Raw genomic sequence first — 18,310 nt, forward strand, 5'->3', positions numbered from 1 at the left:
AACAACGTTTTAACAACAACAACAATAAATAAATGTAAAAGGTAATTATATCATAAAGACGCCTGGATGAAAAAGACAGGCATTGCTGTTGAACCAGCCTTCGTTGTGCCTAGGGTAAGGGAGGGCTTGGGTTTTGAACATATGAAACAGAAAACAATCAATTGTCACAGGAAAATAACTTCTAAATACGAGATTCACCAGTACAGAGGTTCTCATCTCTCATTTCATGATGGGCATGGACTTTGTAGCCTAAACAAGGGACCTGCATGGCTAAAATAATGTGGGCCTGCCTACAATGCATAGATAAAAAGGGAATGTCACCTCATTGTTTTGCTCCTCTCAAACTTGATATTTTCATAAAGCTTTGGTGATTCATATTTATTTCCAAGTGGTCTCAGGAGTCAAACCCTTTATTTCCAAGCGGTGTCAGGAGTCAAACCCTTTATTTCCAAGCGGTGTCAGGAGTCAAACCCTTTATTTCCAAGCGGTGTCAGGAGTCAAACCCTTTATTTCCAAGCGGTGTCAGGAGTCAAACCCTTTATTTCCAAGCGGTGTCAGGAGTCAAACCCTTTATTTCCAAGCGGTGTCAGGAGTCAAACCCTTTATTTCCAAGCGGTGTCAGGAGTCAAACCCTTTATTTCCAAGCGGTGTCAGGAGTCAAACCCTTTATTTCCAAGCGGTGTCAGGAGTCAAACCCTTTATTTCCAAGCGGTGTCAGGAGTCAAACCCTTTATCGACAGTCTTGACTACTTCGCAACTGCATTGAACAGCAGTTCAAAAAAAGGCTTCATACAGAGGAGGGGAGGCTATGCTTGGTTTTTAATCAAATAAAACAAAATGGGAAAAAATATTTGTTTTTTATTTTGCTAAATACATAGTAAGAAAGCAGATTAGTCTACTCTTGTTCCATGCCCATACGGGCAGTGTGTGTCATGGCTGGATAGGCTGTGTTTCCTTTGTCAAAATTCATGCCATTACTAACTGCGTTACCAAAACCAGCTTTGGTTGGTCTTAAATATCCCTCTCAGCGCTGCCTGAAATTAGCACTTTGGATCATGTATTTAAGGACACACCTAAAATATTTCCATCCCGCCCATCTGAGCGCAAGTGAGCTGATATAAGACAGGTAAATTGCTGAACCTGGCTTTAGGGCTGGAAAATGCCAGTGCGCCAGTTTTTACATGACAAAATAGCAAACTAACGTGCATTTGACACTAGCATCACCTTAAAGCCAGCCGAAAATAGAGCCCCTAGTGTAAGAGCTGTTTGAGTAGACTGCCTGAAATGTCAGCTTGTTTGGCTGGGTGGGATTTTTTTACTTATACCAGGCGGGATTAGTTAATAGACCAATAACAAAGAGAGTTTGCCCTCTCTGCCAATAACAGATAGTTTTCAGGTGACACATCCCTCCCATTAGGCTCCTACAGTTAGGCCATTCTCTCTGAACACTCCCAGACAGTCCTAGCTAAATTCTTGCTTGAGAAATTGCATTTTGCTAAGAAGAAAATGTTCGTTTTTTTAACCATTTTACTTGAAAACAATTACAGTAAGGTACTAAATTGTTAGTCCGAAATTGTTTGATATTCAGATGAAAATGGCTGCATTGGACCTTTAATTAAGAACAGACGTAATTTATATGGACATGAATTCACCAGTACTGCATCTTCTAGCATGTGTTTCCATGTGCATACTGTTTATACAGTAAGTGTGAGTTGTTGTCTTGAGGGTATTATTTTTGTTTTGTTTGGTTCCGTCTTCCTTTCGGTCTGGGGTTTTAACGGTTTTGAATTGCTGTTCATACCCAGCATCATCATAACTATGAGAGAATGAGAGGATTCTTAAAGGGGAGACTGTTGGTACTACGAGTCTCCATTTCACTACCACAGAAAATAACAACTTCACTGACAGACTCTTTGTGGATTGACAATTTCTAACCTATAATTCTCTTCAAACAAGTCAACCTGTGTGAGTCAGTCTTTGTGGTGTCTTGCATCATGGAGCACTGTCATTATGTTTATACCACATGCTGCAATGTAATATAGAGAAAGCATTATGTTGGACATATCGACATATCGATGGTATGGAATAAGGATCATGGTAGTATACATACACACCACTAGATGTATGTGGTTTAGGTGAGCAGAGAGCAGCTTGACAGGTGTAAGCATTATGAGTACACAATAAAGATATTGTGCAGTGTGTTGTGTTGTCTTGAAACCTCTCAATGCATTATGGGTCTCTTTGGTTATGGCCCAGTGCACTGAATGTCACTTTTCATTCAAGGTTTTCTCATCATGTTAAGATACACAGTTAATTCTGTAGTTGCAGGGATGTTTGCAGAGGAAAAAGAACCAGTTGCTAAAGTAGAGGACGAAGAAGAAGATGAAGAGGAAGATGAGGAGGATGAGGAAGAAGTGGAAGATTATGATGAGGATGAGGATGAAGAAGAAGAGGAAAATGAGGATGAGGAAGAAGGGGAAGAAGATGAGGATGAAGAAGATGAGAATGAAGAAGAAGCTGATGATGAGGAAGAAGATGAAGAAGATGAAGAAGAGGACGAGGAAGCAGCAGCTGAGGCTGAGATAGATGAGGATGAGGATGATGATGATGATGGTGAGGCAGATGAAGAACAGCCTGCTGCAGTGGCTGAAGAAGAGGATGATGACGATGAGGAAGAGGATGTTGCAGATGATGATGAAGAAGCTGCTGCGGAGGCTGATGATCTTGAGGAAGAAGAGGCTGCTGCTGATGATGAGGAAGCGGCTGCTACTGCTGAGGATGAAGAAGATGAGGAGGAGGAGGAGGAGGAGGAAGAGGCTGTTGCAGCGGATGAGGTGGCTGAGGAAGAGAGAGATGATGGTGAGGATGAAGCTGCTGCTGAAGTCACTGCTGAGACTGATGATGATGATGATGAAGAGTATGAAGCTCCCATTCTGATTGATGTTGATGACACAGAGACAGATGCTTCTGCTGGAGATGATGATGGTGAGGAGAGAGAGGAGGATGACACCACAGCTGAAGCTGAAGCTGAAACTGAAACAATTACAGATGTGGATGCCAGTGATACTGCTGTTGCTTCCACTGATGATGACAACGATGATGATGATGATGGTAAAGAGGAGGAAATTGATGTCACAGAAGATGTTGTTTATGACATCCAGGACAATGACATTGACATTGTTGCGGAACATGTAGATGCTGTTGCCTCTTCTGCCGATGTTGATGATGTTGATGATGATGATGAGGATAAAGATGATGAGGAAGATGATAGCATAGATGATGACAAAACAGATGATGATGCTAAACCCATTGACCTAGAAGATAACGATGATGACGATGATGATATCAAGGTCAATCTTGCTGATAGTGAGGATATTGATATCTCAGACACATTAGCTGAGGATACAACTGATGACTCTAAAGATAGTTTACAGGACACTGATGATGACGATGATGACACTGTCAGTGAGGACAGTGGTGCCATCGTTGATGACGTTGACAAAACAATGGAGGATTCAGGAGAGACTGTCAGTGATGTCGCAGACATTTCCGATGACACATCAGATGATGATGATGAGGGGAAGGATGCAGCTGAAGTGATCGGCAAAGATGATGACGCCGATGAAGGTGATGACATCACACCAGAAGCCTTTGATAGTTCAGCTCCTGAGGAAGATGATCTTTCCAAGGATGAAGAAGAGGATGATGATGGTGGCATTGATGACCTTCTTTTGACAGGTATTGACCAGTAACTTTCATTACGCTGATGTTTCACCATCATGCATAACCATCATACCTGTGTAGTACTGTCCATGAGAAGGTAATAACATTCATACATTATCAACTAACTGGTCAGAATTAAAACTAGCTGTATGTTTCATAGGGTACGTTATTGATTTTACCATTAATTATTTATACTGCACTCAAATCTGATATACAGTATAGATAAGAGATCAAATGAGTCTGAATAGTCTACACTTTTTGCAGATCCATAATAGAACAATCTGCCTTGAAACTAAAGCTTTCTCGGAGTCACATTATACAGCATCACAAAGATACCTTTTTTACCCATGAGTGATGGTTGGTGATTTACTTAATACAGTACGTATTGTTCCTTGTAACAAGGCCTTAAATCATATTGATACATTCAGTAGGAATTATTACCTTAGGACTGCCCATGATATTCTTAATGGCATAAATTATGATATTTGACAAAGATAATATACAGTACAGTATGTAAGGAAGCCCAATGATGGAAGGACAGAAGACGCATGAATAGAGTGATGTAATAGTACACTTGATTTGTATATTGGTTTTGTAATTGTCAACCAGAGTGGCCCAGGTAGACACAGTAAATACTTCTGTTCCTCGATACACAATGAAATTACACTTTTCAATGACACTCCAGTACAAAGAAGGTGGTGGCTACGGGGTGATAGGATTTGTTGTCCCTCTGTAGCAAGGCCTGTGTGGATAGAATTTTATCCAGTATGATGCCTCCACAACAAACCAGGAAAAATGATAAGACATGAATGTTTTAATGACACACATTGTTTCATGTTCTAGTTTAGATAAATGACTTGGTTTAGAATAATGTTGGTCTTATTTCCAGATGATACACTGGTTAGGTTTGGCAACGGACCAACCTAGACATGAATATTGATGAAATCAGGCGAGGAGGTGTGTGTGGCCGTGCATGTTCTGGGGGTTGTGATAGAGATCCCCGTCTTCATACTGGGTAGATCAGAAGGTAGCATCTGCTGTTGCTCTGTAGGGTTGCCAGCCAAGTACCTCTGTAAGGCAGGGGGTACCAGAGGCAGTTTTCATGTGTGAACTTGCCGCTCATCAAGCTCCTGTAGCTAGTCACATCCTCCGGGAGGTCGGTCAAGGGCTTGTGATTTCTCACAGTCCATTTTTGGCTACAGTCCATTTTTTTCCATCAGCAGTTGAAGTAGTGGCGGTTTATGTAGGAAGTGTTGTAGAAACAATAGTATTGCCACTGTTTTTTTTAAATGATATTGAAATGCATTTATCATTAGTCATCTTATATCATATTTGTATACCATAATTATTCACCACATGCACAGCTTTCAACAATATGCCACCATAGCCTTGCTTTGATAGTTAGTAATAGTGTAATAGTTAGTAGTACTATCGCATCAGTAGATTACTAATGGCGCTGGCTTGATCAAAGATACTTCGTTTCTGCCGTCTTTGTAAATCTGTTTAATCTTGAATTTGTTATGTAAATACTTTACAGAGAATTTACAGGTTCTGTGTGGCTCAGTTAATAGAACATGGTGCTTGCAATGCCAGGGTTGTGGGTTCAATTCCCATGGGGGGCCAGTGTGGAGAATTGTTTTATTTATTTGTATGCATTCACTAAGTCGCTCTGAATAAGAGTGTCTGCTAAAATGTAAAATATAATTGGCTAAACTTAAACGTTATCGTTCAATGTACCAGCGCTCAAAGGTAAGTCTGTTCATATTGAAGCTCTCATTATATTAATGGCAAAAGATGCCATTCATCCAATCAATATGCTTTCATAATATGCTGCCAACATTTGATTTTCTGATATAACTAATTGCATGCATTACAGTATTGCCACCTGTTGAAGAAACAATAACCCCACCTTCTGAAGAGGCTAAAGAGACTGAAGAAGAGGAAAAGACAGAAGAGATCCAAGGTGAAAACTACCCATCATGCCATGCTTCTCCCACTCTTAGAGTTCAAATGGGTACCAAATGTTGTGTAACATACTGATGTTAGTACCAAATTAATCCATTGAAAGTCAGCATGACCCTTACAATGGCTGGGTAATATCCCCTAATGCAAAGTTAGGTTCCTCATTGATGCATTGAAAACTGGCAAAGCTATTCAGTTGCAGCTGTGAGTATATTCACAGAGATCATCCCTCCAGAAGCACCAGAAGAGGAGGAGGAGGAGGAGGAGGAGGAGGAGACTGAGGAACCATCTGCTGAACCAGAGCTGACAATAGAGGAAGCTTTGGAAGAAGAGGCAGTGGAGGAAGAGACAGCAGAGCCCGAATCCAAGGAGGAGGTAGAACCCATTACTGATACCGACGAAGAGGAGGAGGAGGTAGCACCAGAGCATGAACTCGAGGAGGTGGTGGTAGCAGCATGGCCTGAACCCGAGAAGGAGGAAGATGAGGTAACTCCTGAGCCCAAGGAGGAGGTAGAACCTGCAGTCAAAGGTAAATAAAAAGAGCGGGACGATGCTAGACACAGTCTGAGTGTTTGAATAGATGTGGGTGAGGTAAGGTAAGGATAAGGAGAGAGAGAGTAGAGTATGAGGAGCAGGGAGGTGGGAGAGGAGAGGAAGGCCTTAGGCTAATTCTTTGATCTCTCTCCATCTTCTCCATTACTCATTTTCCCATCTGTTCCTTTTTATCAATATTAAGTATATGTCTCGGTGGCTGGCATGTCTGCATGAGACTGTCTCAGACTGTGCCACTCACTATACTGCTAGAAAAAAGTTGCTATCTAGAACCTTAAAAGGTTCCTTGGCTGTCCCCATAGGAGAACCCTTTGAAGAACCATTTTTGGTTCCAGGTAGAACCTTTCCACAGAGGGTTTTACATGGAACCCAAAAGGGTTATCCTATGGGGACAGCCAAAGTACCTTTCTGGAACCCTTTTTTTCTAAGAGTTTACCATAGAGAATGTTGGTGATCAATAACAATGGTCTGGTTTTGTAGTTTATTTCTTTACCCTTAGCTTTAGTTCACCACGAAAGCTAAAGGTCAACATCATTCTAATACGCTAATGAAAATATGACAAAAAAATTATCCCCTTACAAATACATGAATCAAACATTTGTCAGAATTATATAAAAGCTATATGCAGTATGTATGGATTCCGTTGAGGTACCTCAGCTTGAAATTCCTTATTATCTGCTCTGGTAGATAAAAATATAATCATTTTTATATGGCTGAGTTTTGATCAAAGGAATGTTATTGCTGCTTGATGTGCCATGTTTACTCTAAGAGGCTTGGCACATGTTTTTCCCTCCAGTGATATTGTGCCTTATACAGAATGGTCATGGTCACATTTAAACAGAACAGCTGAAGCATCCAGAACTACTAGAACATATTCTTTTATTCTGTTTTAACATTCAGGACACTCATTTCTATTGGATTTCTTTCTTTTTATTTAACCTTTATTTAACTCATCACACGGTCAAGATATCATTCCGTCCTCAATGTTTTGGAATTGCCATTCCCAATTGTGTTTACGTTTGGAGACATGCTGTGAATGATCTAATCTGCAATGATAGGGAAATGTGACGTGACAGAAGTTGAAATAACTGCCATTGTGGCAAAGTATGTAGATTCCTGTGGGTTTCAAGAGCAAAGAAATATACCCAGATTACCCCAGAGTCATTGTTTTACATTAGATAGCGTCACTGCAGGCGGAATCGACGCGCTATCTGACGTAAGATAATGCCCCAGAGTAGCATACAGAAGTGCAATTGGAAATTGTGACCTTGGGACTACAAGGATCTATCTGAGCAAAGCATAGTTCTGAGACATTGAGCATCAACTTATCCATATCCCAGATCTTTAAACTGTATTGTAGTGAATTCTTCTTTCATAAAACATTAAGGTCCTCACCTTAAAGGTACCTCAAGTGCAGAGTATCAAAATTCTTAGACATTTGTAAATCTCAATCTGACATTCTGAAATGTCAATCTGGGTTCAGCCATAAGATTCTATCTGGCACAGAATGTTACAATTATTTATATTTCAATAGAAAAGTACAGACATTTAATGATGTAATAAAGAGAATACCTTTCCTTCTTTCTAGTCACATCATCAAATATACTGCTCAAAAAAATAAAGGGAACACTTAAACAACACATCATAGATCTGAATGTGTCAGGCCTGTCGTCAGGAATGGACCAAGGCGCAGCGGGAATGTGGATACTCATATTTTTAATAAACTCAAGTAAAGCATCCACAGGAAAAAAACAATAAACACGACAGCAACAGTTTGCAGGCACACAAAACGCAATGCAAAAACAACTACCCACAACCCCAAAGAAAAACACACACTACTATATAGGACTCCCAATCAAAGGCAACTCAACACACCTGCCTTCAATTGGGAGTCCAACAACCCCCTTACATGTAACACAAAAAAATCTCTGCCACTTCCTGACCAAAACTAATACAATTGCTCCCTCTGCTGGTCAGGACGTGACAGTACCCCCCCCCCCCCCCCCCCCCCCCCAAAGGTGCAGACCCCGGAATGCACCTTAAAAAAGACAACACAAAAAATCCCCAATACCCCAACAAAACCAATAAACAAAACCCCCTAAACAATAAGGGAGGGAAGGGAGGGTAGCTGCCGTCAACGACGGCACTGTGCTACACCCTCCCTCCCCAACCCACCTATCCTGGAGGTGGCTCAGGTGCGGGACGTGAACCTCGCTCCACCTTCGGCGTCGCCCACTTCGGTGGCGCCGATAGCTGCGCCGGACAGACGGGCCACTCGGGCTGACCCTGGCAGACGGACCACTCTGGCTGGGCCGGAGGACAGGCGGGCCACTCGGGCTGGGCCGGAGGACAGGCGGGCCACTCGGGCTGGTCCGGCGGACAGGCGGGACAATCGGGCTGGGCCGGAGGACAGGCGGGCCACTCGGGCTGGGCCGGAGGACAGGCGGGCCACTCGGGCTGGGCCGGAGGACAGGCGGGCCACTCGGGCTGGGCCGGAGGACAGGCGGGCCACTCGGGCTGGGCCGGAGGACAGGCGGGACAATCTGGCAGACCCGGACAGGCGGGCCACTCTGGCAGCTCCGGACAGTCGGGCCACTCTGGCTGATCCGGGCAGTCGGGCCACTCTGGCTGATCCGGGCAGTCGGGCCACTCTGGCTGATCCGGGCAGTCGGGCCACTCTGGCTGATCCGGGCAGTCGGGCCACTCTGGCTGATCCGGGCAGTCGGGCCGCTCTGGCTACTCCTGACTAGCGGGCGGCTCTGGCGACTCCTGACTGGCGGGCAGCTCTGGCGACTCCTGACTGGCGGGCAGCTCTGGCGACTCCTGACTAGCGGGCAGCTCTGGCGACTCCTGACTGGCGGGCAGCTCTGGCGACTCCTGACTGGCGGGCAGCTCTGGCGACTCCTGACTGGCGGGCAGCTCTGGCGACTCTTGACTGGCGGACAGCTCTGGCGACTCTTGACTGGCGGGGCTGGGCTGACGCACTATACGCCTGATGCGTGGGGCTGGTACTGGACGTGCCAGCCTGGAGACACGCACCTCCATGCTAGTGCGTATAGCGGGAAACACCGGACCGTAGAGGCGCACTGGCGGTCTTGAGCGCAGGGTTGGCATCACCCCTTCAGGCTCGATGCTCACTTCGCCCTGGCACATGCGGGGCGCTGGTATAGGGCGGACTGGGCTGTGCGTGCGTATAGACAGTGCGCCTCTACGTATAGATAGTGCGCACCTCAGCGAAACATGGCGCCCTCCACCTCATACGCTCCTCCATGTAATCACGGGTAGCTGGCTTACAGCTGTTCCTTGGCCTAGCCGAACTACCCGTGTGCCCCCCCACAAAAAAATCTTGGGGGTGCCTCTCCGGCTTCCTCGCCAGCCGTGTTCCAGCATAACGTTCGCTCCCTTCTCCTGCTGCCTCCGCTCTCCTGAGTGCCTCCACCTGTTCCCATGGGAGGCGATCCCTTCCAGCCAGGATCTCCGCCCATGTGTAGGATCCCTTGCCGTTCAGGATATCCTCCCATGTCCATTCATCAATCCGACGCTCCTTCCTCCTCCGCTGCTTGGTCCTTTTGTGGTGGGTAGTTCTGTCAGGCCTGTCGTCAGGAATGGACCAAGGCGCAGTGGGAATGTGGATACTCATATTTTTAATAAACTCAAGTAAAGCATCCACAGGAAAAAAACAATAAATACGACAGCAACAGTTTTGCAGGCACACAAAACGCAATGCAAAAACAACTACCCACAACCCCAAAGAAAAACACACACTACTATATAGGACTCCCAATCAAAGGCAACTCAACACACCTGCCTTCAATTGGGAGTCCAACAACCCACTTACATGTAACACAAAAAATCTCTGCCACGTCCTGACCAAAACTAATAAAATTGCTCCCTCTGCTGGTCAGGACGTGACAGAATGAAAGAAATAATCTTATTAAATACTTTTTTCTTTACATAGTTGAATGTGCGGACAACAAAATCACACAAAAATAATCAATGGAAATCCAATTTATCAACCCATGGAGGTCTGGATTTGGAGTCACACTCAAAATTAAAGTGGAAAACCACACTACAGGCTGATCCAACGTTGATGTAATGTCCTTAAAACATGTCAAAATGAGGCTCAGTAGTGTGTGTGGCCTCCACGTGCCTGTATGACCTCCCTACAACGCCTGGGCATGCTCCTGATGAGGTGGCGGATGGTCTCCTGAGGGATCTCCTCCCAGACCTGGACTAAAGCATCCGCCAACTCCTGGACAGTCTGGTGCAACGTGGCGTTGGTGGATGGAGCGAGACATGATGTCCCAGATGTGCTCAATTGGATTCAGGTCTGGGGAACGGGCGGGCCAGTCCATAGCATCAATGCCTTCCTCTTGCAGGAACTGCTGACACACTCCAGCCACATGAGGTCTAGCATTGTCTTGCATTAGGAGGAACCCAGGGCCAACCGCACCAGCATATGGTCTCACAAGGGGTCTGAGGATCTCATCTCGGTACCTAATGGCAGTCAGGCTACCTCTGGCGAGCACATGGATGGCTGTGCGGCCCCCCAAAGAAATGCCACCCCACACCATGACTGACCCACCGCCAAACCGGTCATGCTGGAGGATGTTGCAGGCAGCAGAACGTTCTCCACGGCGTCTCCAAACTCTGTCACATCTGTCACATGTGCTCAGTGTGAACCTGCTTTCATCTTTGAAGAGCACAGGGCGCCAGTGGCGAATTTGGCAATCTTGGTGTTCTCTGGCAAATGCCAAACGTCCTGCACGGTGTTGGGCTGTAAGCACAACCCCCACCTGTGGACATCGGGCCCTCATACCACCCTCATGGAGTCTGTTTCTGACCGTTTGAGCAGACACATGCACATTTGTGGCCTGCTGGAGGTCATTTTGCAGGGCTCTGGCAGTGCTTCTCCTGCTCCTCCTTGCACATAGGCGGAGGTAGCAGTCCTGCTGCTGGGTTGTTGCCCTCCTACGGCCTCCTCCACGTCTCCTGATGTACTGGCCTGTCTCCTGGTAGCGCCTCGAAGCTCTGGACAATACGCTGACAGACACAGCAAACCTTCTTGCCACAGCTCGCATTGATGTGCCATCCTGGATGAGCTGCACTACCTGAGCCACTTGTGTGGGTTGTAGACTCCATCTCATGCTACCACTAGAGTGAAAGCACCGCCAGCATTCAAAAGTGACCAAAACATCAGCCAGGAAGCATAGGAACTGAGAAGTGGTCTGTGGTCCCCACCTGCAGAACCACTCCTTTATTGGGGGTGTCTTGCTAATTGCCTATAATTTCCACCTGTTGTCTATTCCATTTGCACAACAGCATGTGAAATTTATTGTCAAACAGTGTTGCTTCCTAAGTGGACAGTTTGATTTCACAGAAGTGTGATTGACTTGGAGTTACATTGTGTTGTTTCAGTGTTCCCTTTATTTTTTTGAGCAGTGTATATTAATTAATTTTTATCACACATTTGTTAAAGCGATAGTTCACTAAAATGACAAATACACCATATCCTATGGAGAACTAGCAATGTTACTAAAGCTTAGCTCTGGATGAGTAAACTGATATATTTTTCTGGTCTCTGACACCCGAAGTCAGTAAACTACTTGCTAGTTATCAGTCAATTGTGGTATGTTTCCAATGCACCTTAAACATGCTCTAAGGCTCTTGTATGTACTTGTTTTTACCATAAAGAGCTTAAGTGGTGGCTATTCTTTTGAAAAAGTGGTGAAAAAAATCTCAGCAATTGCGAAAGAAACGAGAGCCTATGTTATGAATAATCAAGGACTTGGGACTATAAGGTTCTATCTGCAAAATGTATGGTTTTGAAAGAATTTGTATTTTTCACGTCCCAGATCTTAGAACTGTTTTGTGACGTCTTGTCAAATAGAACCTTATAGTCCCAAGGTCTCTAAATGACAGTGTAGCTCCCACAAGGCTTAAGGCTGTAGTGGGCTCTGAGGTCTAGATGTACACACCATAGAGGCTGGAGACAAATCCACAGGATTACATAGGAGCCAATCCTCCTGTGGGAGAGGAAGAGGACGCAGTCTGCACAGTCACAGTCCCTACAGTATGCAAAGGCCAAACAGGATCAATAGTATGAGAGAGATTCAGAGTGATGATGGCCTTTGATGCAAACACTTGTTGCATGCTACTAGATGATGATCTGATGGTATGACTTTCATTATATTTAAGGTCAATGGTATTGCCTCTCAAGCTATTTTGAATGATCAAGTCAAGTAGGATGTGTAAGTGCCGAATTATAGCAATTGTTAAAGATATTTTTAGATGAGAAACATTTGCATATTTTATAAGCCATAGAAAATCATCCATACCACCACAGTATTTGTTATTGTCAGTGAGGCACAAACACAGAAATACACTATGTCAGCATTTCCCAAACGTGGCTGCTATTGAAATGTGGTCCCTTGAGAAAATCTATCATTTTAAAATGTTTTACTTTGCATAGGTACAATATATGCAATCAAGTAAACGAAGGGTATTTTACACTGTTAGAATACACATGGATTTCATTATTATGTGATGAGGCAACCCGGGGTAGACTGGAATTTTGTAAATATAATCACATAGCGAGGCAAGATAACATTTTAATTGGGGTCCCCTGTAATTTCTTTATGTTCATTTGGAGAGTAGAAAAAGTCTGGGAACTCCTGCCCTATTTCCCCCATGATGCACTAGATGAGAGTCTAGGTTCTGAATCTACACAGTGAACTTCCTAACAGGAACTTCCTGTAGGCTAGCCTGAGAGGAACCACTGCCCTTTGCTCCTGCTGCTGTCTTAGAAACATGATATCATAACACTGATGTGGATTTACTGTCCATTCTCATATGGCTCATGCCAACATGAGCTTTGTAGAGATGGACTGAGCTTCCATGCATGTATACATTTAGATCATGTAGGGCTGAAATGATTGACACCCTTGATAAAGATGAACAAAAATGAATGTAATGTATGAAATAAATTATTCAAATGTTGAGCTACGTTGTATGGAAAAAAAATGGGAAATTCAATTATGTTAAACGAATACAATTGCTCAGAGAAAGAGATGTTGTTTATCGAGTAATTCTTTTTTTCTCACAAGTAGGGGTCAAAAGGATTGACACCCCTGTTATCAATTTAAATACCTGACCTTGCAAGGATAACAGCACTGAGCACCTTTTTCTAAAATGCTTATGAGTTGGAGAACACATTGGGAGAACTCTTAGACCATTGCTCCATACAGAATATTTCCAGATCCTTGATATCCTTTCATCTGCACTTATGGACTGACCTCTTCAATTCAAACCACAGGCTTTCAATAGGTTTCAAGTCCGTAGACTGAGATGGCCATTGGAAAATGTAGATTTTGTGGCCAATTAACAATTTCTTTGTGGATTTTAATGTGGTTATTGTCTTGCTGGAAGATCCACCTGCAGCAAAGTTTCAGCCTCTTGGCAGAGGCAACCAGGTTTTTGGTTAAAATATCCTGGTACTGGCTAAAGTTCATGATGCTGTTGATCTGAATAAATTCTCTGGTGTTTATGTATGAAATCTTGCCAATATTGTACGTCACTAAGAATGATCATATTTATTTTCCATTTATAAGAAAGGTGAAATCTTAATGTTATTTATAATTAAATGTTACTATATTTAAAAAGCATTTCAGATATGTCAAGCCCTATTGCCCCACTTTTCTTGAATAGGAAAAAAATTATATTCTATTTTTCATATTTTCATAATATTTGTACTTGAGCTTGTGTCCTCAAAAGTGATTAGACCTCAGCAATTTAAAGCTATTTTTAACCAGAAAGGTGAGTTCCAGACCTTTCTAAAACTATGCAACATTACCAGTCATTGTTTATGGCCATCTCATGGCCATCTCATTGCCCTATCATTTAACAAGGGACCAGTGGAAGCAAAATAGTCCCATAACATCAAAGATCTACCACCATATTTTACAGTAGGTATGGGGTTATTTTCTGCTCATGCATTCTCATTTAGACACCAAACCCACCACTGGTGTGCGTGGCCAAAGAGATCTATTTTCCTGTCATCCAACAATGTAAAAACGTTGGGGTTTGCTAAACTGCACTGGCACTTGGATTGGAACCAGTGTTTTGGTGAAATTACATGACAATAGATCTCTTTGGCCACACACATCAGTGGTGGGTTTGGTGTCTAAATGAGAATGCATGAGCAGAAAATAACCCCATACCTACTGTAAAATATGGTGGGGGGGGGGGGGATCTTTGATGTTATGGGGCTATTTTGCTTCCACTGGTCCTGGGGCCCTTGTTAAGGTCAACGGCATCATGCATTTTACCCAGTTCCAGGATATTGTATCCAAAAACCTTGTTTCCAAGTTGCCAAAATCCACAAAGAAATGGTTAATTGGCCACAAAATCAACATTTTGCAATGGCCATCTCAGTCTCAGGACTGAAAACCTGTGAATTGAAGAGGGCAGTCCATAAGCGCAGATGAAGGATATCAAGGATCTGGAAGGATTCTGCATGGAGGTCTAAGATCCCTCCCAATGTGTTCTCCAACTCATAAAACATTTTAGAAAAGGCTCAGTGCCATTATCCTCATAAGGTGAGGTATTGAACACAGAGGAACCTACAATATAATTCTAACCCCTACCTTTTTGAAACAAAAAAAGATTTACTTATTCAAAAATATATTTTTCTCTGAGCAATTGCATTAGTATAAAGTAACACAATTTCTCATTGTTTTTGCATAAAATATGTCAATAATTTCGAACCCCTCTGTATATCAAACACTCCTGTTGGCAATACTCTTCAATACTCTTGTACACTAAGTGCAGCTGCCCACTTACAGTGTACTGTAGGAGTTATTAATTCTCTTCAGAATCCGAGGACACCTTGCCACAGCAAAAAGTATTATGTTAAAGTCTGTGGAACAGATTTTACTTCTGTCTCGTGAAGCGGTTTGACCTTAAGCCTCGGAACAGGATTGGTTGACAATTGTTTCTTTTTGTCATGCCTTGCAAAATCTTTGTCTCTCCTCAAGCTTTTTGTCATGTCTTGCAAAATCTTTGTGTTTGTATCTGGCTGAGAAAGAAGAACACTGTTCAGACTACAGTGTGAGTAATAACATATATTTTAATTTGATAGAATGGGAAACTAGACTATATTTTTATTTATCTATTTACTCTATATTTTTATATTTACTAATGGATCAGTGATATATTTACTAATAGATCAGTGATATATTTACTAATGGATCAGTGATATATTGACTAATGGATCGATCAGTGATAAATTCCAGAAAGGATCCAGAAAGGGAGCTGATCGTGACATCATGATCTTCTAGTTTTATTGTCCTGTTTTGTCCTACAGCCCTAAAGCATGCTTTACATGTTGACATTTTTTCTCCAGCATTCGTGTTCAAACTGCAAAAGGAGGATAAGACTGAAACAATTAAGCCTCAATCTTTTGAAATATATTTCTCTTGGAATCCCTGATGATTTCAATCAGGATAAAGAGAAATGCTTTGTTTTATCAGCTTATACAATACAAACAGAAAAAAAACAAGATAAAGGAATAATTGTTTAATAACACAGATCATGTACTTGACCGCAGGGCTGAATAGAATCAAGGAAGGAATTAGCATTTTTGGCTAAAAGCTTTCAAATGAGATCAGTCTCAATGTCCCCGAAAGCATCAGAGAAGCAGCTCCAAATTTGATTTCTGCAGCATGATCTTTTGATTTACACAAATTGGAAGTATTGTGGTATCCTTATATTATATTTCCCCACTGATTATGGCCTCAAGCACTATGGCAACCACCATTATTTTTCTGTTACTAGCAACTTTGTCATTGGATGCTAGATTCAGCTGCGTAGGTTTGCTGTGAAGATCCCACCTCTCAAGTGAAAGGTTACTGTTTAATCAAAATGTGTCACATTAATTCTGACAAATTCAAGCAATCCAGATTTCTAATAAAGCTGTCGTATTTGCATCCTGTAACTTACACTTTCCACTTTTCAAATTAATTCCAGTCGTAACCTTTTGATTTATGAATACATAATGTTAACGCTACAATACAAGAGATCTGACTTTTAATGAAGGAAACATGCATATTGTTAGTTCAGAAAATCCCCTTTTTGGTTGAATATTGATTTTCTGAGGAGAAAAATCACCCTCTTGGCTGAAGAATTAATTATATTCTTTGTTTGTGATTCACCTAATTTTTCTTCTCCCTTGCTATTGAAGCATGTCAATACAGGTCTTTTATGAGGATATATTTGTATGACATCAAAGGAAAAGAGCTCCATCTTACATTTATGTTGATTGATTATTTAGAAGAGGGTTTAGTGCACCAGAACATTTGGCTGTTTACATATTTATTTGTATTGATCAGTGAATCAATTTCTTTTTCAGAGAATAAGGTCCAGCAAGCTGCTACTCCTGCACATCAAGGTATATCAGCAGCCTTGCCGGTTATTGATCTGAACAGGGGCGCAACTTTCACTGGGGACAGGGGGGAACATGTCCCTCCCACATTCTGAAATGTCATTTTTGTCCCCCCCCCAGTTTTATCATTGGAATGTGATACAAAACGAGGCAATGGTGTGCTTTAGGACCATGTGGATGCCTCCAAGCGGTCGGGTAGGATGTTTGGCGTGTTTATTTTAAAAATTATTATTATTATGTTCCCCCACTTCTAAAACCAAAGTTGCACCCCTGCATCTGAATATCAGTGAAAAAGAAAAACGAATAAATAGTGACATGTAAATACAAAGATCCATCGTAAAGCTTAAAGATGTGCATTCCATTTTACAGTAGTGTGCCCTTGTATGCATTCATCAAAACCAAAAGAGCCTGAAAGTGAGCCAGAGGAGGAAAAAGGTATTGATATACCGCTAATAGGTCAATATCATGCATGGTTGTGGAGAAGTGAGAGCTGTTCATTACTAACCCCTTCATATCTTTACCATACATTTGGCTGACCTTATTTCTGTGAGTAGGGCTGTGCTCCCCTATGGGTCAAATGTATTTGTATAGGACAACTATTGGAGTGATTCTTTCTGCTTAATATAGCCTTGAATGTAGAACTGGCTGTCATAAAAGTGTCTTATGACTTTGAGAGGATGCCTATGTGTAGTAGACTTAACACCTTTTTCTGCTTCTGACTTATGGGGCTATTGGCAACACTTAAAACTTTGGTTTAATTATATCAGTGTTGTAAGTTCCATGTATGGCTTAAATGTTGTTGTAGACATACTAACTATCAAGTAATTCAAAGTCCATTGCTACAACTTGACCCATATGTGCTGCAGGGTTGCAGTGTTTCTACCAAACATAGGTTAATAAAAGTTCAGTAGTGAGTAACTAACTCCCCAGTAACTCAATTTTAACTTATGGTTTGCGTTTCTTTGGTTTTGCTTCTCAAAGTCGCCATCTAGTGGAGAGGTTTAGATAAGCCATGCATTAGGGTGTGTTTCTCTAATTGCTGGTATATATCTGTGTCATATGTAGCTAAACATGTCAAGAGGAAAGTAGCCAAGCAAGGTATGTTAGAGTCACGTTATCTTTCATGTGGTTAGGAATAGCAGCACAGTAGTGCATCGCTTCATGCTCCCCAAGGAGGGTGTTGGTTGCTGTTGAAGTAAGAGCTTATATAGTAGAGGAATGAAAAGCCCTTAACAGGCCCTAAACAGCACTAAGGCACTCTTAATGTGTAACTGCCCCATATAGAAATTACTGTAAACTGTGGTAATGCATGTATACTGCTGCGCCAGTGATGCTGATCTCACTTTTTTGCCTGTTGTATATTTATAGAAGCAGCTCTTCTATTAACATAAACATCTTAATGCAATTTTGGAGAAAATGCTCAGTGGAAGTTTTCAGATAAAATGTGCTTTTGTGTATTGCCATGTTAGTAACTGGGAGCATGTTGAGACCTTAGAGAGCATGGCGGTATTGAACCTTGCCTCAGTAGGCATAATACTGGCCCCTGCTGTTTGAAAAGGAGGAAATCTACATTGGTAACAGATATAGAGCCCTCAAACGCAACTCTGGACCTAGAAGCCAGTTCCACTGCAT

At 42.5% G+C, this 18,310-nt stretch overlaps 1 protein-coding gene across 32 annotated transcripts in view; it reads left to right on the plus strand.

Annotated features, from left to right (window-relative positions):
• Nucleotides 1–18,310, plus strand: part of LOC106571369 (uncharacterized) — an 87,386-nt gene that overhangs the window by 25,593 nt on the left and 43,483 nt on the right. For 27 of the 32 annotated variants that reach the window (XM_082961752.1, XM_082961750.1, XM_082961765.1 and 24 more), the window contains 6 exons: nucleotides 2,323–3,738; nucleotides 5,600–5,686; nucleotides 5,921–6,214; nucleotides 16,646–16,684; nucleotides 17,048–17,113; nucleotides 17,744–17,776. In XM_082961752.1, the coding sequence (XP_082817878.1) occupies nucleotides 2,323–3,738; nucleotides 5,600–5,686; nucleotides 5,921–6,214; nucleotides 16,646–16,684; nucleotides 17,048–17,113; nucleotides 17,744–17,776 (1,935 nt within the window). The remainder of the gene's footprint in view (nucleotides 1–2,322; nucleotides 3,739–5,599; nucleotides 5,687–5,920; nucleotides 6,215–16,645; nucleotides 16,685–17,047; nucleotides 17,114–17,743; nucleotides 17,777–18,310) is intronic. The other 5 variants (XM_082961751.1, XM_082961771.1, XM_082961767.1 and 2 more) reach the window with 4 other exon arrangements.

The sequence above is a fragment of the Salmo salar genome, chromosome 15 (assembly GCF_965601325.2).
Source record: "Salmo salar chromosome 15, fSalSal1, whole genome shotgun sequence".
Classification (NCBI taxonomy): Eukaryota; Metazoa; Chordata; class Actinopteri; order Salmoniformes; family Salmonidae; genus Salmo; species Salmo salar.